Source organism: Acomys minous, assembly GCF_964271855.1.
Source record: "Acomys minous genome assembly, chromosome: 1".
Classification (NCBI taxonomy): Eukaryota; Metazoa; Chordata; class Mammalia; order Rodentia; family Muridae; genus Acomys; species Acomys minous.
This window is the reverse complement of record NC_140483.1, coordinates 94381262-94403443: the sequence shown is the minus strand read 5'-3', so window position 1 is coordinate 94403443 and position 22182 is coordinate 94381262. Positions and strand designations below refer to the sequence as shown.

The following is a 22182-nucleotide window of genomic DNA, read 5'->3' as shown; positions in this document are numbered from 1 at the left end:
CTATAGATGAGAGGACTGGAATACAATGCATATTTGATTTCAGCTTTGGCAAACTCATTCTGTAAGCTACAACCTGATGTGATACATGTAAAGAAAACTAATTGTTAACCTTCTAGTGAAGGGGGTAGAGACAGTAAGGAGGGAAACATCAAACATTAAAAAAGGTGGTCAGGTCCCTGGCCTGTGCTTACAGTCACAGCGCTTAGGGTGGTCAGGTCCCTGGCCTGTACTTACAGTCACAGCGCTTAGGGTGGTCAGGTCCCTGGCCTGTACTTACAGTCACAGCGCTTAGGGTGGTCAGGTCCCTGGCCTGTACTTACAGTCACAGCGCTTAGGGTGGTCAGGTCCCTGGCCTGTACTTACAGTCACAGCGCTTAGGGTGGTCAGGTCCCTGGCCTGTACTTACAATCATAGCACCTAGGAAGCAGAGGCAGGAGCAGTGCCTAACGAAATTTTGGAGGCTAGTCTGGACTACATGAAGGGCTACAACAAAAGAAGCTATGAAGTCTTCTTAAATACTTAAAAAGTGATCAGTGACTGAACGGAATGGCATCGTAGTGGCAGTGGTCCTGCTGCTAGCTGACAGACCTCATGGTGGTCACCACAGTGGACATTTGCTCAGCTGGTGGAGCTAAGTGCTGCTTTCCAGAGCTTCTATACTGAAAGATGATTTTTAGTGTAGCTTTCACTGAAAACTTATTTAGAATTGGCTTAAACAGGTGAACTTTCTCATATGTAAAGTATTTTACAAAAGCTGTTTCATACACTTTTCGAAAAGTAAATGGATAGTATACCATGCGTCGGGTAAATCCTTCGAACATAGTGTTAGAGGCATATGTGTATGACAAATCCAAAACCATACATGGAAACAACATTTGGGAACAAGAGGTTTTCTTTCTATTTTTTTAATAACCCAGTCTAGGAGAAAAACATAATGGTCATAGCATGTGAAATGACAGTCACTGAAAATGTTACTCATTAAGTCTGAGTGGGGACCACAGGTACTTGTTTGCTTTTGTGCTTCTGTGTTTGTGTCAAAAAAACTTAAAATGTTTAAAGAGTATGTAGGCTATGTGATGTCTAAGTGCTTACTGTGTACGGCTGCTTTTCCTAGTGACTGACATACAGGTGAAATTAAAGTAAGATAGTTACACTTGAGAGTATCGAAAAGGATTTTATCCTAGGAAACTGATCTTGGAGCTTGTGTTTTAATTGCTATGTTGTTAGGCTTTTATTATGTTACGTCTTTCTATGTTAAATCACTCTTTTTTTTTTTTTTTGCCAAAGTGTGAACTAAGTTTTTTGTGGAGCTTTTGTTCAGTTATCCTATCATTGAGTTACTGATACTTTTCTTTCCCTTTTACAGATAATGGCCTCAGCTGCTAAGGAATTTAAAATGGACAACTTTTCACCTAAAGCTGGCACTAGCAAATTGCAGCAGACAGTGCCTGCTGACGCATCTCCTGATTCCAAGTGTCCTATATGCTTGGATAGGTTTGATAATGTGTCTTACTTAGATCGCTGTCTGCACAAGTTCTGTTTCCGCTGTGTACAGGAGTGGTCAAAAAACAAAGCCGAGTGCCCACTGTGTAAACAGCCATTTGATTCTATTTTCCATTCTGTGAGGGCTGAAGATGACTTCAAGGAATATGTCCTAAGGCCTTCCTATAATGGTTCTTTTACCGCCCCTGAGGTTCGAAGGTTTCGCTACCGGACAACCATGACAAGAGAACGGAATGCCCTGTACTCCTCTAGCAGTACTCTGAGTAGGAGAACCACCACCCCGCCAGACAGTGGAGTCCTGTTTGAAGGCTTGGGCATTTCAGCAAGACCCAGAGATATTGAAATTCCTCAGTTTATGAGACAGATGGCAGTAAGGCCGTCAACTGCTGCGGATGAAAGAGCTTTGCGGAAAATTCAAGAACAAGACATCATTAATTTTAGACGCACTCTTTATCGTGCTGGTGTTCGAGTTAGAAGCATTGACGATGGCGGCCGCTACAGGGACATCTCCGCCGAGTTCTTCCGCAGGAATCCGGCTTGCCTGCACAGGTTAGTTCCCTGGCTGAAGCGGGAACTTACGGTTCTTTTTGGAGCCCATGGATCGTTAGTCAATATTGTCCAGCACATCATCATGAGTAATGTTACTCGCTATGATTTGGAGAGTCAGGCGTTTGTGTCTGACTTAAGACCATTTTTGCTTAATCGAACTGAGCATTTTATACATGAATTTATCAGTTTTGCTCGATCTCCCTTCAATATGGCAGCTTTTGACCAGCATGCTAATTATGATTGTCCTCCCTCGTCTGAGGAAGGCAGCCGCTCCGACTCTTCAGTCATAACAATATCACCAGATGAAGCCGAAACTCAAGAGCTGGACATGAGTGCGTCCACCGTCAGGCAGGCCCCGTGGGACGACGAGACTCCCGGGCCGTCTTACTCAAGTTCAGAGCAAGTGCATGTTGCCATGTCTTCCCTTTTAAATTCTTCGGACAGTTCAGATGAAGAACTTGTCTCCAGAGGAGCCACATCTCAGATACAAGGAACACAGACCAACGACGACGTAAATAATGACAGTGACTCATCATCAGATAATTGTGTCATTGTTGGCTTTGTTAAGCCACTAGCTGAAAGGACCCCAGAACTTGTTGAACTGTCTTCTGACTCGGAGGAGTTGGGCTCTTACGAGAAAGTGGAAACCGTGAAGACCCAAGAGCAGGAGCAGTCTTACAGTTCAGGTGACAGTGATGGCAGCCGATGTTCATCTCCGCGTTCTGTCCTTGGAACAGATGAACAAATGAGTAAAAGCCATTGTGATTCTGACACAAGAATAAAATCAAAGAGAGAAGAGAAGCGATCTCCATCATTGTCCACGCCCAGGGACAGCTCATCTACACGAGGAGACAGAGCGAGCTCCCCGAACAGCCATCGGCATAGGAAGGCTGGAAGGTCAAGGAGCTCAGATTCGCGTTCCCGGAGCAGAAGTGGACATGACCAGAGGAGCCATAGGAAGCATGGGAAGAAAAGAACGAGGACTAAACGGTCCAGAAGTAGGGAGAGCAGCAGCAGGCCGAGAGCAAGGAGAGACAGGAGGAGGTCAAGAACTCGCGAGAGCAGCTGGTGCAGGAGGAGCCGGACACTGTCTGTGAGCAGCGGGAGCACCAGCAGATCGAGGTCTCGCAGCAGCGAGCACGGCAAACGAAGATCCCAGAGCAGAACTCGCGATCGCTATTACTTAAGAAACAATTACGGAAGCAGGTACAAGTGGGAGTATACGTACTACAGCAGAAACAAGGACCGGGACGGCTATGCCTCCTCGTACAGGAGGAGGACTCTTTCAAGAGCCCACTATTCTAGACAATCTTCAAGCCCAGAGTTGAGAATCCAGTCTTTTTCTGAAAGAACAAATGCTAGGAAGAAGAATCACAGCGGAAGGAAGTACTACTACTACGAAAGGCACAGGTCAAGGAGCGTGTCCAGTAACCGGTCAAGGACTACAGCAGCTGGGCCCGAGCGTGGGAGAAACGAAAAGCCTGGAGGAAAACGGAAGTACAAAACCCGACACTTGGAAGGCACTGATGAAGCGGCTCAGCCGTCTCGGGAGTTTGCTTCCAAAGTGAAGGATAATTACCAAAAATCATCAAAATTGGATGGAAATTATAAAAATGAGAGTGACAGCTTCTCAGATAACAGATCATCGGACAGAGAGACAAAGCACAAGAAGAGGAAAAGGAGAGCACGGAGCCTGAGTGTAGAGATAGTTTATGAAGGAAAAGCTACCGACACAACTAAACACCATAGAAAGAAAAAGAAGAAGCATAAGAAGAAGCACAGGCGGCACCATGGAGACAGTTCCTCACGTTCCCCAGTGGTTATAACCATCGACAGTGACAGCGACAAGGATTCTGAGGTAAAGGCAGATGTGGAGCGGAGCGATGGCGGTCTTCCACAGCCTGTGCACAGTGACGGCTCAGCTCCTTCCCTGGAAGCGTTAGAAACTAAAGATGTTGTCACAGTAGAAGATGAGCTTGGTGTCCTGGAGAAGGGATGCACTGTCACTGCACGTGCTGATGACTTGACCACCAGCCAGGCTGTGGCTGGCAGTGGACCACCAGCAGTCGAAGTTGAGCGGACTCTTGATGTAAGAGAAGGCGGCACCTTTGCTTCCGACTTAGAGAGCCAGTCAAGTAACGTGGCTATGCAGATGGAGCCAGCAAGACCGCTGCCGTCTCCACAGACCTCGCTGTTGTCAGTGTCTCTTGGAAGAGATTGATGTGTTTTAAAACTGCCAAAGCATCTCTTTGATAATTCTGAGGCTACAGAAAAAAAGGAAAAAAGAGGTTAAAAAGTCACCTACTACCGTCTGAATGACTTTTGCTGGAAAAACTTTGCCTCTTAAAATATTGCAAGTCTGCGTGCGTGCGCGCGTGCGTGTATGTGTGTGAGAGAATTTGTACAATTCATTATTTGTTCTAAAAGTTATGTATGTCCCATACCCAAGATATATGCACTTTTAAGTGAAGAAAATGTTGCTGGCGGTTTATTTAAAACTTGGGAACCTTTTTAAATAAAAATTTAAAAATTTAGAAGTTATTTCATAAAGCCATATGGTATTGACATATTTTTATGGTAGTATTTTTGAATTTTTTTTGAGAATTATTCTGGAAATGTGTTAACAAGCTGGGAGAATGCTTTTGGACAGTTATTTTTCATAAAAGATTTGTATTATTCAAAACCATTTCTTAGGCTGAAGTACATCATTTTAATCTACACAAGTTATCTTGGCTTCTGCCAAAAGCAAAGTTTAGTAGTTTCTTTATATACTTGTTTATCTGGACCTGCACTAAAACAAATGTGTATTCAACAAAAGACAATAAAATAGTACACTGTAAAAGAATCCAGATGTTTTCCTGTACAACAGTGCTTTCTTTAAAGAAAGGTGTCTTGTTTTTTAAAGATTTATTTATTTATTATTAGACAGTGCTCTGCCTGCATGTACACCTGCAGGCCAGAAGAGGGCTTCAGATCACATTATAGATGGTTGTGAGCCACCATGTGGCTGCTGGGAATTGAACTCAGGAACTCTGGAAGAGTGGTCAGTGCTCTTAATTGCTGAGCCATTTCTCCAGCCCTAAAGAAAAGTTTTATTAGAACCAAAGTTTTAAGAGCTGGGTGAGCATTTACAGGCCCAGATTCAGTGACTGGCTCAGTTCTTTGATTGTGACTTGAGTTTCTTTCCTCAGGAGAATGTAGCTTTGGAGCACTTGCCTTATTACCAACACAAGAACCCCAGCCAAACCTGCCTTGGCAATTTTTTTGCACAAAGTGGCTCTTTGCTTTTAATCTTTAGAGAAAATAAGTTGGCTCTGTGTCTAGCCTGAGAAAGGATGTCTGTCAGTGAACAGCAAAGCTTGAACTTAATCCAGATTTAGGCCTCGATTTGCCTTGTTTCCCTGTGGTCACTGTTCGGTGGAAGTTGGAAGGCTTGCTGCATGGCAAGTTTGCACTGGCCTTAGTAGGAGAGCGAGGCAGAATCCTTGCCCTCATGGCTTTTACCGATTGCCTAGCTAAAACAGGTGTGTGAATACAACACCATAGACTATAGTAAGGGCACAGGCGCTAGAATATGGCTTTACATTACAGGAATCTGAAATTGATGTTGACAGTTAGAAGTTCACATGGAAGGTAGTGGAAAGACTGATTAGGGAATGGATTTTGTAAGAAGCTGTGTGGTTGGGGTTCTTTGGAGAGTGTGGTTTTCCTCCCTCTACGCCCAGTTTCTCTCCACTTAGCCTCCTGTTGGAATCTACTCCCTTTCCGTCTCATTAGAGAACAGACGTATAAGGGATAATATTAAAATAAATTATAAGATAAAAACTAACATCAGAATTCAGCAAAGAGAAAAGGCCCAGGAGAGGGCATAAGAAGCAAGAGAAGCAATTGTTCACACACTCAGGAATCCCATGGAAACTAAACTGGAAGCTGCAATACCTGCTCTTCAGAATTCGGGTTCCTGAGCTCTGCTGGGAGACATCTGTACAGGCTGAATGTCCCAAGGTCTCTCACTCCGCGTGATGTCTGGCTGTGGGTGTCAGCTTGTTCTGTCTGCTGCAGGAGGAGTACTCTGATGATGCTGAACTAAGGCACTGATCTATGAGTATAGCAAAATGTCTTATCACCCAAGCAGTATTGGGTATAGGTTCCATCTCATGGGGAGGGGGCCGGGCGTACCTTGAGTCAGATACTGGTCGATGACTTCCCACAAGCTTTGTGCCACAATTGCAGTAGCCAGTGTTGCATGTAGGACATCATTGTCAGGGGTTGTGTCTGGTCGGTGTGTGCCTTTCTCATTTGGTACGGTGCAGAGAACCTTCCTGGACCAAAGCTTCTAGAACGCAGGGTTGAAGGACTACGTCCTGAACGAGCTGTGTTGGTGCTGTCGTCAGCAGCGAGTCCTTCCCAGCAGAGTCCCTTTGGCCAGCAATTCAGTTCTGTAGCCAGTTCTGGTACTGAGAACGTCACTTGGTGACAAGGGGTGGCTAGTTAGGGCTCTGTCTCTACCATTATTTGGCAGTTTCATTTAGATTGCCATCATATACGTATATATTTTAGAAAGCTTTTAGAGTATTAGGTTTCCAAGGTTTTTACCATACAAACCTTTCACTTGCTAGGTTAGAGTTACCCCGTTTTTTGCATCATTGTTTCTAAGGGAAATCGTTCTGTGATTATCTTTTTTGTTGGATCTTAATGTAGTTTGTCTATTAAGGTAACTGGCCTCATAAAATGAGCAAGGCAGTGTTCCTTCTGTTTATATTTTGTGGAATGATTTCCAGGCCATTTGAAAGATATAATTGCCTTGATTCCTTTCTCGGTCTGCTTATATGTATAAAGGAAGGCTCCTGATTTTTTTTTTTTTTTTAAATCTGTATCCAGCCACTTGGCTGAAAGTGTTGATGAGGTGTAGGACTTTTTAGGGTCTTTAAGTATCCTATCATACCTGGAAATAATGATACTTTGACGTCTGCCTTTGTATCCCTTTGATCTTCAGGTGTCTTAACTGCTCTAGCTAGGACTCCAGTACTGTATTGAATAGGTATAGAGAGAGTGGGCGTGGCTTGCTTGTGACTTTAGTGGAGTTGCTTTGTGTTTGTGCCCCTTGGATGGTGGCTATGGGCTTGCTATAAATTGCCTTCATTATGCTGAGTTGTGTCCCTCGTATCCCTGATCTGTCCAGGACTTTCATCATAACGGGTGTTGGATTTTGTCAAAGGTGTTCTCTGCATCTAATGAAACGATCATGTGGTTTTTGTCTTTCCGTTTTGATGGTAGATCACATTTATCGATCGGCGTATGTTGAACCTTTCCTGTATCACTGGGATGAGAGCTACTTGATCATGGTGGGTGATCTTGGATGTATTCTTGGAGTTGGTTTGCAAGTATTTTTACCCACATTTTTTGTATCAGTGTTTCTAAGGGAAATTGCTCTGTGATTATTTTTTTGTTGGATCTTAATGTAGTTCGGCTATTAAGGTAACTGGCCTCGTAAAATGAACAGGGCCGTGTTCCTTCTGTTTGTGTTTTGTGGAATGATTTGAGCAGTAATAGCATTGACTCTCTGAGAGTCTTGCAGAATTTTACACTAAAACCATCTGGCCCAGGGCTGGCTGGCTGGCTTATTTGTTTGTTTTCACTGCTGCTATTTCTTTGGGGATTATAAGGTAAGTAGTTAGGTTTGCAAGCTGAAGTGCCCAAGGCTTTTGTTCTCTTCAGTCTTCTTTGCAAGCCACCAAATCTGTTCTAGGATTTCCATTGTGTATGTACCACTCGGTCTAGCCAGCCACCACTCAGCGTCGGAACTCTGTACATTTTTTTGTTTGTTCATTATTGCTCATAACTACCCCCCCCCCATTTCATTCTTAGGACATCATGCAAAAAATTCTGTAAAATGTTTTCTAGTTTCCATTTCTCTACTAAAATACTTTAGTTTTGCATTATGATGTCTTAGGCAGGACAAAACAATATATTAAAAATCCAGTGACATAGTGGCTTAGAAATCTGAGGCTAGGCTCCAAGGTTATCTTCAGCCTTCTTACCTCACTGTCGTCCACCACCACAGTGCCCTATACTGTTTCTTGCCCTGCCAGAACCAAAATACATGGCATTTTTCTTTATTTGACAACTGGATATGCTCGCTGAACTTTATGTTAAAATGTGTTTCTGACCCCATTTTCCCTGGTAGTGACTGGGTTTTGAATGGCTGTGGGCTCAAACAGTTGTTGGTGGTTAGTTATAAAGTGCCTCATCCATCTGAAAGGCTGAACACATCAGTCTCATTGGCTGTGTGCATTCCTGTATTACACTGCAGCGCTGGCGTGTTTAAAGCAATACCGAAGGCCAGGAGTGGTGGTGCATGCCTGTAATCCCAGCACTCAGGGAGGCAAGGCAGGTGGATCTCTGTGAGTTCGAGGCCAGCCTGGTCTACAGGCTATACAAACAACCCTGTCTAAAAAAACAAAAGTTTTTTTTTCTTTCTTACAGTTCTCATGATGTAACAAAATTATGTTGCGAGAGGTTGGCAAAATAACCATGAAATTCTGACACTGTAATAGTGTATGCGTTTGTAATGTGGCTTCCTAAGTTTTCTGCCGTTTTCATTAGGATGAAATCCTATTTTAATGTTCCTGGTTAGTTAATCTTTTGCAGTGATTGAGTATAGTTTGAGGTACATGTAGTGTATGGTGACAGTGCCCTTGACAGGCGAGCATTTTGATTTCCTTCCCGATGCGGTCAGGGTACACATTTGTATGTATGCAGCTTTCTGCAGTTGTGCTCCACATCCAGCTGTGTTGCTGAGATTGGCCTTCTCGGCTCAAGCTGTCCTGCCTGTTCTCCTAAGCAGACTATGGGTACACACCAGTGCATCCGCTTGTCTTAGTTTTAGCTTTAATGTGTCGTATCCGTGTTGGTTTCCAGTTGAGAATAGAAGGTTTTAAGCATTTTTATGTTTTGATTCATACTGCCTAATTATTTCCAGAAGGGGCTGTAGGAGTGACTCCTTGCTTGCAATCTGCAAATGTATTACCACGTTTGCTTCCATCTTTAGATACTCTCTACATATGCACATATATATTTGCTTTTTTTCTACTTTAATATTTTTTATTAACATATAGTATACAAAATAGTTTTTATGACACTTTCATCTGTGTAATGGGGGCACTTTGGTCATATTTATTCCTGTGTCTTCACTACCCCCTCCTCTCCTCCACTGGTCCTATTTTCCAAATGGTTTTCTACTTTGATGCTTTTAAGTCTCAATTCCACATACATGAGAGCATACTATTGCAGTCTTTGAGGCCAGTGTTTTAATGTAGCATCATTGACAGGTCCTTTCATTTTCCTGAGGATATGATCTCATTCTTTATGGTCAGCCAGTAAGTTGTGTCCTAGTGAGCCCATAGAGCAAGTCCACAACTTGACTTGTGGATAGTGTATGCAGTACCTCTCAGAACCACTTGTAAGCGCCATATATGAACGAATGTCTCTTTATCCTAATATTCCTGGCTTTCTAAAGAAAGGGTTTACGTGACTGTGATGTAATCATCAGGGAAATGTGACATTGACACACAATGTCTGGTTTACAAGTGTCCCTCAAAATGTCCTTTAACTAGCTTTTCCCCTTCCAGTAACATCCAGTCCAGCTGGAACAGTTAACTAGCACATGTCTGTCACCACACTGGTACTTGTAAAGCATGGATTTTACAGACTAACTCTTGGAAGTGACTACAGATTGCAGACTTGGCTAGAATATGGTACCTATGAGATGTCTACTGGTTGCTGTATCTGAGCTTTGTTTGCACCCCCGTTTGATCACTTGGTTAGGTTTCTTTGTTTTGTTTTTCCCTACACTTTACTCAGTAGTTTTCCTGTTCGGTAAATTTGTGGGAAGGTATTTTCCTGTAGTGTATTAGGTGGCACTTAGTAACCAGGTGTTTTCCTTAATCCCATGGACTCATACTCAGTGGCTTACAGCCTTCCCTCACTTGTTTTGATGCTCAGATTTTGCCCTAGTCATCCAGTGAGGACATTTTCAGTCTGCCTTCTATAGTCTTTTTAGTACTGTGTATGGTGTAAAAAGAACATTGCAATCTTAAATCATTTGTTTTCCTTTAAAGTTAGGTGTTTTCTGTAAGGACCTTTATGGGCACACAGCTTTCATCCATTATTTCTGGAGCTCTGCAGATAATTTTGTTTTCCGAATGCTGTTAACAATGACAAGTATAGTTAACAAGCAGTCTTGCAGTCCTTTGTTTTGTTTTTGTTTTTTTGAGACAGGGTTGCTCTATGTAGCCTTGGCTGTCTTAGACCTCACTCTGTAGACCAGGCTGGCCTTGAACTCACAGAGATCCACCTGCGTTTGCCTCCTGAGTGCTGGGATTAGAAGCGTGCACCACTATCCCCGGCAACCTTGCAGTTCTTAAACTACCCTTCACTTGGACCAAAAACAAAAACAAACAAAGCCCTAAAACTTACTTGTTTGGTATTTAAGATTGTTTTCAAATCTGAAATTTGGCTTCTCTATTTTTCCCATTATCACACTATATTCATTTTTACCACTGAATCCCCGTCCATTCCTGTTGGTAGTTTTTTGTTTGTTTGTTTGTTTGACCTATTTTATTCGGGTGGTTCTACATATCACTCTTCCCCACCCCAATCCCTCCAACACCCCAATCCCAGGTATGAGAGACAAAGTTAGTGGCAAGAGGGAGTGTTAAAGATATTTTTAGACTACTTCCTGCTGATTGGGGGTGTTGGGTTCCTTGGAGCAAGTCCAATCCTAAAACTCACCAGGATTATCTCCAACTTGTTTCTTTTCTCTGGACCACTTGACAACCAGCAGCATTAGGAGCAGCCACATCTCCTCTTCAGGGTGCGCCCATCCCTCTGGGCTCTGGCGGTTTCCCTCTCCTAGAGTCCCCAGAATGAAACTCTCTGCAGCTGGCAAAGATCACACTCCTGGTAGTTCATGAGACAGTCATAGTTAACGGCTGTGGACAATCTGAAGCAACCCCGTATCCACACCTGGGATTAAAACAAAAGCACTAACAAATGAGGTTTTTTGTTGTTGTTTGTTGGTTTTTTGTTGTTGTTGTTTGTTTGAAGAAACCAAAACTCACACATTCCTTCATCACATGAAAATGATTCCGGTGCCTCATCGGGAAACTTAACACTTTGTAAAATCCCTAGTTTTTCACATATGGTCATTTTTAACGTAAAAGCCTGTTGCAAAAGCCTTACCTGTCATGTAGGTAATGTCATTCCCTTGTAAATTAGAGCCAAGAGTGAGACAGCAGTATTTAAGAAATGATGCTCAGGAGCTGGGCATGGTGGCACACTCCTGTAATCCCAGCACTCAGGGAGGCAGAGGCAGGCGGCTTGCTGTGAGTTCGAGGCCAGCCTGGTCCTCAAAGGGACCAGTTAGATTAGTACACCATCCAGTTTCCCTGAAGAAGTCTGGTGAGAGCAGTTGCAGTAGGCTGCATTAAGCTCATCCTGTAGGAAGGATGCAAAGGGAAGAGAGTGCTGGCGTTAAGCTAGAGGTGTTGAGTGAAGCAAGGCTTTGGTAGGGAATCTAAAACTCAGCCACTTGAGTTGGTGCACAGAAGCGCAGGTGAGCCTACATTCCGAAATGGTAGAGGAGGGCAAAGGTGTGCAAAGGTATTTGTGGGTAAATTCACTGAGGTAGAATGTGGTGTAAAGCCTTCCTTTTCTCTATGAAATAGGAAACAAATAATCAGAATAGTGGTTCGAATTGGAGTTGAGTCCAGCATGGTGGCGCATGCCTTTAATCCCAGCACTCTAGAGGCAGAGACAGGTGGATCTTTGTGAGTTCGAGGCCAGCCTGGGCTACAAAGTGAGCCTAGCCTAGCCGGGGCTACACAGAGAAACCCTGCCTCAAAAAACAAACATTGCGGAGCTGGGCTTTCAAGTAGTGGTAAATGCTCTTTGTAAGGCAAGGAAGAGGGTTAAGAATTGATGTCTGCCTGAGATGGGATATCTCAATCTTAGGGCACTAAGATTTGTCCTTTCTTTTGACCCAGTAAATATTAGAAAAAGCAGGAAACAGTACTGGATATGAACTTTGGATTCGGGGTGGGCTTTTTGTTTGTTTGTTTTTTGTGGTTGAAGATGGATGCATGTGAGCAGTAAAGAACAAGAACAAGATGGTTGAGGGAGCTGCCGTTGAGTTATTGAACTGATACATATGGGCTGGTATGGAAGGAAGGGAAGCTATGACAGGATCAGTATGCTTGGCCTAACCCCAGCCCTAACCATATGTTACGTCCAGCCCTGTAGTTGGAAGGGATGCTGGGAAATGTAGTTTTACAGCAGGAAACGCTCAGCTAGTGACAGAGCATCTCAGTCTCTTCTACCTTTGTTCCCTTGTACTTTGTTTCCTCTGGTCACTTCAATGATTTTTTTTTTTAAATGTTGTTCCTCTTCTTAAAATTCTGTGATGTGCACCATCATATTTAAGAGCAAAGCTGAGGTCTGTAAGGCCTGTAAAGCCTTGGCTGCCCCTCTTTTCCCAGAATTCCACTCTAGCACCACCAGCTATCCCTCTCCCCTTCTCAGCCCATGTCCTCCTGCCTCGAGGTCATTGCACTTTCTGTTCACTGTGAATAGAATGTCCTTCACTCAGAAGTACTTCCTGAGCCCAGCGGTGGTGGCGCACGCCTTTAATCCCAGCCTCCACTCAGAAGGCAGAGGCAGGCAGATCTCCTGAGTTCGAGGCCAGCCTGGTCTACACATTGAGTTCCAGGACAGCCAGGGCTACACAGAGAAACCCTGTCTTGAAAAAAAAAAAAAAAAAAAACAACCCATACACAGACACACACACACAAAAGAAAAAACCACACACACAGAGAGAGACTTACTTTCTGTCTTCATAAAGCCTTCTCTGACCGAATGGATGTGGCCTCCATTACATCAAGCTCTTTATTCTCAGTACGTTATATGCATCATTTTTCTGTCCATCTCCCACACTAGAGTGTGAAAAACTGTTCTCTGTCGTGATCCTGCAGCCCTCACGCCGGGTGCTCAAAGCACATCCTTAGCGAATGCGTTTTCTCTTCCTTTACGATAGCACCCCCGAGTCTTAGCTCATTCACTTCTGATTCTCCACTGTCACTGCCTTTACCTTTACCTCAGAAAGCTGAGACTCTTTAAAGATAGTCTTTATTTATTATGTAGACAGTGCTCTGCCTGCTTGTACCCCTACAGGCCAGAAGAGGGCATCAGATCACATTACAGATGGTTGTGAGCCACCATGTGGTTGCTGGGAATTGAACTCAGGAACTTTGGAAGAGCAGGCAGTGCTCTTAACCATCGAGCCATCTCTCCAGCCCCAAGATGGGAATCTTACTGAGTCATTTTCAGATAGAGGCCAGAGAAATCTACTATATATAGTTGGGGGGGAGGAGTGATTTTTCAAGACAAGATTTTTCTGTGCCTAGAATCATTTTGTAGACCAAGCTGGTCTGGAACTCTGCCTCCCCAAGTGCTGGGATTACAGGTGCCCAGCCAGAGAGGTTTTGTTTGACATCAAGGGTGTCACATCCCTTGATGGAGTTACAGTTGTGAGCCGCCATGTGAGTGCTGGGAATTGAACCTGGGTCCTTTGGAAGAGCAGGATAGCTCTCTTAACCACTGAGCCATCTCTCCAGCCCCCAGAGAGGACTTTTAAAACATGTCATTTAGGTATGTCATCCCTTGCTTAAAATCCTTTGATGCACTTAATTCCCTAAACTAAAGGTCCTGTTTATATTTTCCCTCCACCTTAAACCACTACTCAATGCTCATAAAGTTCCAAGTTCAAATACACTTTTGGGCTTCTGGACTTTTGTGAGCTTTACCTCCATACCTGACACCCACCTTCCTTTTCTGTGTGTGTTTAAATAGGAGAGTCTTCTTCCTTCTTTTCATGTGCATTGGTGTGTGTATGTGTGTGTGTGTGTGTGTGTGTGTGTGTGTGTGTTTCCCTGAAACTGGAGTTGCAGACAGTTGTGAGCTGACATGGGTGGTGGGAATTGAACCCGTGTCCTCTGGAAAAGCAGCCAGTCAGTGGTCTTAACCACTGGGCCATCTCTCCATCCTTTTTATTTTTTGGTTTCTTGAGACAGGGTTTCTCTGTAGCCTTGGCTGTCATGAGCCAGCTTTGTAGACCAGGCTGGCCTTGAACTCACATCAATCTGCCTGCCTCTGCCTCCCTGAGGGCTGGGATTAAAGATTTTATTATTTATTTTATGTATACTCGATCTGCATATGGAGCTTGCGTGTCAGAAGAGGGCATCGGATCTCATGACAGGTGGTTGTGGGCCACCATGTGGGAGTTGAACTCAGGACCTCTAGACAAGCAGCCAGTGCTCTTAACCACTGAGCCATCTCTCCAGCGCTGCCCCCTCCCCCACCCTCTCATTCTTAAGGACTCATTGAAATGTGTCCTGCTTAGGTAGGCATTCCTTCCCTACTGTATTGAAAGTCTTGTCTTTACGTCACTTCACACTTGACAGCTACTAGTTCCTGTTTGTATATCTTTGTTGTTTGTCTTCCTTTGACAGCCAGGCTCTAGGCTCATAAGGAAGGCTTTTAAATGCATTTGTGTTTGAAATGCTTTGGTGCATACTCCAAACATATCAAGCAATAATGCCCACCCAAAGAGACCTCTGAGTTTTAAATGTCTCCTCTTATAATCCTGGGGTACCCCTTTCCTGCCTTTGGTCACATTATACCTAGGAATCAGATTACAATTGTGGCTGAGTAAACCCATTGTCGAGGATACCAACCTTCCTGCTGGTGGCATAAAACAAAACATATTATTACCCCTTTTCTTCTTTTGATACAGGGTCTCACTTGTATCACCTGGCTTATCTGAAACTCCATGTCAGAGAAATCTCCCTGTCTCTGCTTCTCATGTTCTGCCACCATGTCCAGCTATGCTTTTACCTTTTGAAAGCAACTCTTGATCATTTTTTTTTTTTCAGTGAAAGACCCATACCCAGGGCCTAGTCTAGTGGCATACCTTTCACTCTCAACACTCACGAAGTAGAGACAGGAAGACCAGGAGTTAAAAGCAAGTTTGGACTACATGGAAAGTTCCAGGCCAGTCTGGGCTGCATAGGGACACCCTCTCTCACACACTCAAAATGAGATAAAACTCTCAGGCCTAAGCCAGGTGTGGTGACATATGCCTGTAACCACAGAACTCAGGAGACTCAAGGCTAGTGTGTCTCAAAACAAGAAGCTCACAAAAACCAGCGCGGCAGCTTGCACAACACATGTAAACACACAAAATAGAAAGAGCAGCTACATAGAGGCCCTAGGGGGAAACCCAAAAGAAATTAGAACAAGCTGAGCCTCTGAGAAATGGGAGCAGCACTGTATAAGCATCGTTTATTTGGCCTTTCTTATGAGAGCTTTCCCTTCGAGGCCAGCCTGGTCTACAGGGTGAGTTCCAGGACAGCCAGGGCTACACAGGTGACTGGAGTGTGGGGGAGAAAGAAAGGATGGAGGTACTCAGGAAGAGCCCAAAGATTGTACATGAAAGATTCGCTCTAGTTTTTGTCTTGTCTCCGAGATGCCTGTGTACAGGGAAGATCCAAGTGTCCCTGGAAGAGAGCTGGGAGGGCCCAAGAGCCTACCGGATGTCTGAGCGCCAGTCACAGAGGAGACATTCTACAGGCTGAGTCCGGTTACCGGCCCAGAAGAGCTGGAAAACATTTAGGCCTTTTCATGAAGGATCACGATCTAGACTAAAGTTCAGTTCACATTAAGGGCAAAACCGGAACAGAGGTGCCATAATGTGTACACGAGACTTCTGGGAGTTCAAACTGAAATGCTGATAATACGGAGTTACTTTAGAACAAGAGGTGACATTCCCCAAGATTAAGGTAATAGAACCTAGAGATTCTATAGTTTATCTACAAGGCCCAGCATAAAATTACAAATTATTAAATATGTGAGGGGACACAGAGTCAAGAGAAACAAACAAACAAACAAACAAACAAACAAACCAGTAACCCAATGATGGAATTTGCAAACAAGGATTGAATTTTCCAGTACTGGGGATCAGTTGAACCCAGGGCCTCCTGTGTGTTAGGCGTATGCTGTACCAAGGAGTCACACCCTAGGCCTCTTCACTTTTAGTCACTAAGTTATTCAGACTGCTCGTAATGTTTTCTGGCCTGGCTTGGACTTTAAAGATGTTACTAGAAATATGTATACATAATGCTGGGCATAGTGACACATGCCTTCACTCCCAGCCATTGGGAGGCAGAGGCAGAGGATCTCTGTGAGTTCGAGGCCAGCCAGATCTACAAAGTGAGTCTAGGACAGCCAGGGTTGCTAGTGAAGCCCCTGTCTTGGGACCATCACACCCCCATGTCAAAAAAAGAAAAAATAAAGAAAAAGGAAGAAAGAAAAATATATATGTAAACTTAAAAAAAATGGTTACAACAAATGAGCAGATAGAAGTTTTAAGGTAAGTCATGGGAAATGAAGCAAAAGGGAGGGCGGAAACCCAGGTGAAATCCTAAAACTGTAATTAAAAAAAAAAAAGTCTGAAAGGAGATGGCAAGCAGGGCGGGGTGGAGGGAAGATGACAGCAGGCTGCTCAGAGCGGGGCTTATCACTGTTGGGAGGTTTCTCATAGTAGCCCCCGGGAGACTGGGGCAAAGGTGGAATGTTGTGGTTAGAGGGTCGCCTACCTGATGGCGCACAGTGTCAGTTCCAGGTGAAGTAAATTAAGGATGTGCACTGTAATCTTTGGCGCACCCACTAAATAAGACAAATGCATATGTACACACACATTTGGATAATCTGAAAGAAATAAGATGCAGAAGAAGAAAGGCAGGACAAGCAGCAAGGTCAAAGTTTGAAATCCATACCAGTGATTAAATGTGATTGGGCTTACTGTTCCAGTTAAGTGACAGAGGTTCAGCGGGGCATGGTGGCGCACGCCTTTAATGCCAGCACTAGGGAGGCAGAGGCAGGTGATCGCTGTGGGTTTAAGGCTAGCCTGGTCTACAGAGTGAATCTAGGACAGCCAGGGCTACACGGAGAGACCCTGTCTTGAAAAACAACACAAAACAAAACAAAAAAATGGCAGAGGTGGTTAAGATGAGTAAGACGCAAGGTCCAAGTGTGTGTATATACTAGACGTACACCTTTAATATTAGCAGAGGAAGGAAACAAGGAAGGCAGAAAAATATATGGCATGGAGACAATAAGCACAGAAAACTGGTATGACTATAGACCTATCACATGACATAGACCTTGATGTAAGCTCTCTTAAAAATGATATCCGATAAAGCATAATTTCACCAGGTAGTAGTTCTAAATGTGAAATGTCTAAAAACAGTTTCGGTATTTGTGAAATACTGACTGATCCAGCAAAGGGACTCATGAAAAAGGGAGTAATCGTAGTTGGAGATTTTGACATTCTTCTCTCTGTATTTGATAGAGCCAGGAGGCAGGGTGTTACAGGACTATTGCAGATGAGGGCTATGTTATAAACCAAAGTATGGTAAATTGACGTTGTAGAGCACTATGCCTTAAGCTATAGAAAGCCTGGTCTTTCTTTCTATGCATGTTTATGTTCAAGCATATGGTGGCTAAACGTGTCATTCTCAGGGACATACATCATTTCATGTCCCTTGAGACACTTTCTCTCATCGCTGTCTTGGTATCCCCAGTTAGGATAGATGGAGTGAGCAGAGCGCCCCCAGAATGCTTCTGTCTCTGCCTCCTCAAAGCTGTGTCTACAAGCATATGTTATCATATCTGGCATTTTTATGTGGTCTCTGGGGGTTGAACTTAGGCCCTCAGGCTTGTGTGATGAGCACTTTACCTACTGAGCCATATTACCAAACCCTGGTTCTTTTGAGCTTAAGTGCCTCTGGAATGTATTTCAAAATAGTTCATATGCCCAGACCCTAAACAAGCTCGACTAGATTTCAAAAGGCTAAGTACTGCAATTTATGTGACCACAGCAGATTAAAATCAGAAGTCAATAACTCTAAGCTAGTTAGGAAATTCCTAGCATATTTAGAGGCCAAAGAAAAATTCCCCAAACACTAGAAACTTGCAAATGCAGTGCCATGAAAATAATATCAAGATTTATGGAATGTTCTAGATTCTCATCTGAAAAGTGGAAACTCAAGGTAACTCACCTGTTTTTATACAGGGACAACTTTATAAAATAAGCAACCCAGAATCCCATTTTAAGAAGCCAGTAGAAAAGTACTTGGGAGGCAGAGCCAAGAGGATTTTTGAGTTTGATGCCAGCCTGGACTACAGAGAAAGTCCCAGGACAGCCAGGGCTACACAAAGAAACTCTTGTCTCAAAAAAAAAAAAAAAAAAAAAAAAAAGCAAGTGGATAAGGGATAAGAAAAACTAATATTGTCAGCAGAAATCAATAAAACAAAATATAAAATGAAGAAACTTAACAATGTAAATATTGGTTCTTGGAAAAGAAATTTTTAACAAGAGTTAATGTCATGAATAGGTTACGCCATTATTTTAGCAATTTAGAAGAAATGGTCAGAGTGTGTGTGTTGGACAATTCACGGGGCATTTTAAAGGTGCTTATTTGTGCAGATAGTGAGTAAGAATTGGGCACCTATCCTCCTCCTCCTCCCCTTCTCTCTCTTCTTCTTCCTCCTCCTTCTCCTCCTCCTCCTCTTCCTCATCCTTATCCACCTCCTCCTCTCCCCTTCCTTCCTCTTCCTCCTCCTTCCTCTCTTCCTCCTCCTCCTACTTGTCCTCCTCCTTGTCCTCGCCCTCCTCCTCTGTTCTCTTTTAGTTGAGTCCACAAGGGAAGCAAAGCTATTTGGCTGAAGTCCAGGCAGTTGTCTTACCTGGACTCTCCTGGTGAGCAGTTTGGGGCAATGTAGCGAATCCTTGGTTGGCTGCCTGAGATTGAGTGAGCTTGTTGCCTTTCCTGTTTCTCAGGCTCTTTTTATGGGCCTTAGAGTTGCCCTGGCCTAATAGAGTCTCATTTACTTAGTTTAGCATTTGAAAAAAAATCAAAATAGCCCTATAATAGTAAAGAAAGCCAAACAAAGATGACAACTACGACTTCCAGCCCACATGGTCTTATTGGTGAATTCTGTTAATATTTAAGGGGTAAAGATGCTACTAATACATAAAATCTTATGCTACTAACACACACACACACACACACACACACACACACACACACACAACATCACAAGAAAATTGTAGGCCAATAATCTTTATGAACACAGAACAAACAAACAAACCAACCCAGTTGTATGAAAATACTAGCCAACTGAATCCAGAAGAATATAAAAAAAGATGATACATAGTCACCAAAAGATATTTGTCCCAGAAATTCCAGACCAACTTAACTTTCATAAGCCAACCAGGGATACAAGCATGTGGGCACACACCACACCTGCAATCCCAGCATTCCAGAGGCAGAAGCAAGAGAAGCAGCTGAGAAGTTGTCCTTGACTACACATTGAGTTCTAGGGCTGGAGAGCCGGCTCAGCCGGTAAAGGCTAGGCTCACAACCAAAACAAATTGAGTTCTGGGCCACGTTAGGTTACATAGGACTCTTGTCTTAAAACAAACCAAAATAAAATTTGGCATGTTAACAAATATCACTTCAATAGGAAAAAAATAGAAAAAAATTCAACACCCATTCATGAAAAAAAAAAAAAACCCAAAAACTTAAAAACTAGAAATAAGAGAATGTCATTAATCTGGCAGAGAGCATTTGTTAGTTTTTGTCAATGTGACAGAAACCTAGACCTCCCTTCCTCTACTGAGGAGTGGCCTCGCTTACGTCAAGAACTACTGTCCCTAGGCAGGTTGCCCTGGGCTTCATAAGAAAGGTTGCTGAGCAAGTGTGAAACCAAAACAGAAGCCACAGTGTTGCTAAGAAGCCTTGTTGTTATTAAGTCTTGTACCTTACACATACATAATACAAACTGTTATTAAGCCTCATACCATAAGTAAGTAATACACATTTTTACTAAGTCTTCATACCTTACCAGAATTAGGCACTGAGCCAGGTGGTTGTGGTGCACTCCTTTAATCCCAGCATTTGGGAGGCAGAGGCAGGTGGATTACTGTGAGTTCTCGGCCAGCCTGGTCTACAAAGAGAGTCCGGGACTAAACTTGGGAGCACCTGTGATGCCTCCCCTTGCACACAATATCTACCCCACAGGCAGCCTTGAGTGGAGTCCCCCACTCTTCTGTCAGGTGCTAACAGACAATCATCTCAACAGCTGTTTAACTATCAACCCTAACCCTTCCCATGAAAGGGACCCCAAAAGCCAGTGAGGGACTGCTCTCTGAAACCCTGACTTAGGGGGAGGCAGTCATCTAAATACAGCTGGCTTTAATCAGACAGTCCTGGCAATGTGTCCGTCCCCTGCCCCCTCCCCCAAGGATTAACACAAACCAGAGCAAGCAAGCCAGTAAACGTCATTCCTCCATGCTTTCTGCTTCCACCTTGAGTTCCTGCCTTGGTTTCCCCTGATGGTGGACTTAAAACTAGAAGCCAAATAAACCCGTTTAGTCAGGGTCTTATCACAGCAACAGAAAGCAAACTATACCCACATCTGCTATCACAGTTAAAGTGAAACGCTGGAGTTTGTCAATTCTCATCAACTTTTCATTCAGTTTTCTGTTTTGTTTGTCTTCTGTTTTGTTTGTTTTTTTGTTTGTTTGTTTGTTGTTTTGTTTTTCAAGACAGGTTTCTCTGGGTAGCTTTGGCTGTCCTAGACTCACTTTGTAGACCAGGCTGGCCTCGAACTCACAGTGATCCATCTGCCTCTGCCTCCCAATGCTGGGATTAAAAGTGTGCGCCACCATGCCCAGCTTCATTCAGTTTCCTATTAGAGGCATTAGGGTGACATGATAAGGGAAGAAGAGGGAATAAAAAGCATAAAGACTGGGAAGACTAGAAGGAATGGAAGTAAATAAACATTATATACAAAGCCACTGCAGGAAGAAGTAACACTATTCACAATGACATGATTGCCTATCAGAAAGTTTAAGGAAGCCGCAGAAGCTACTAGAGCTAATAAAAGAATTTGGCAATGTCCCATGATAGAAGGACAACAAACAAAATTACCTGTATTTCTGTATGGTAGCGACAATTTGAAAATGAAAACTCAAGAATAATTCCATTTATATTAATACTGGAGAACATAAGATAGAGTCAGTTTGACAGAACATATATCAGATTTGCACCCTTGCAACTGTAAGGTGTTGCTGAGAGAAATCAGAGACTAAATAAATTTAAAAAAAAGATTTATTTATTATTATTATGTATACAGTGCTCTGCCTACATGTACACTTGCAGGCTAGAAGAGGGCATTAGATCTCATTATAGATTGTTGTGAGTCACCATGTGGTTGCTGGGAATTGAACTCCAGACCTCTGGAGGAACAGTCAGTGCTCTTAACCTCTGAGCCATCTCTCGTGCCCTAAATAAATTTTTAAAAACACCATGTTTATGGAGTAGGAGACTACATCCTCTGAGTTCATCTGTAGGTTCAATGCAGTCTTGATAAAATTCCTATTGGTGGTTATTTGTTTTGTTTTTCAATTGGCCTGTTGATTTGTATTGCATGGGGAAGCATAAAAAACCTGGTATAGCCTATACACTCTTTATGTGAAAACAAGCATGGAGGACTTAATACTACCTGATTTCAAGATACGGATGAAATCTACAATAACCCAGAGAAAGTGGTAGATACTGTTATAGATCGAACCAGATGGAATAGAGTCAGAAATGAATCTACACACAGGAAGTCAATTTTGACTTTTTTTTTTCTAGACAGGGTTTCACCATCTAGCTCTGCCTGCCTGAGGTTCACAGGCATTGTGCCTGCTGTAGGCTTAACAACTCCAGCAGAGGTTCCAAGGCTAGTCAGTGGAGGAAGGATAGGTTTTCAACACGTGGTCAGAATACAACTAAAAGTCTGGAAAAGGGTCTTCTGGGTTCTAGCACAAAGTCAGTTTTATATAGCCATAGAACTGAGGGTAAACATAAAAGTCTAATGCCGCTGAAGGAAGTGTCAGATAGCTTCCAGAGCTCAGGTGTGCTGGAGAGTTTTATGTCCACTTGGCACAAGCTAAAGTCGTCT

General features: G+C 43.3%; 1 protein-coding gene and 1 long non-coding RNA gene across 4 annotated transcripts in view; one reads left to right on the top strand and one right to left on the bottom strand.

Annotated features, from left to right (window-relative positions):
• The window catches only part of TOPORS (TOP1 binding arginine/serine rich protein, E3 ubiquitin ligase), a 10574-nt gene extending 5677 nt beyond the window's left edge, over positions 1-4897 (top strand). For both annotated transcript variants that reach the window (XM_084798785.1, XM_084798786.1), the window contains one exon: positions 1367-4897. In XM_084798785.1, coding sequence (XP_084654911.1) covers positions 1367-4273 — 2907 coding nt within the window. In that variant the 3' untranslated portion in view covers positions 4274-4897. The remainder of the gene's footprint in view (positions 1-1366) is intronic.
• On the bottom strand, positions 4404-22182 carry LOC311607193. 2 transcript variants are annotated; one of them, XR_014782553.1, is made up of 3 exons: positions 18916-22182; positions 6232-11079; positions 4404-6151 (listed from the first exon to the last, which is right to left on the bottom strand). It is a non-coding gene; the product is annotated as an uncharacterized lncRNA (long non-coding RNA). The 2 variants fall into 2 exon arrangements; XR_014782552.1 differs by having other exon boundaries at positions 4404-11079.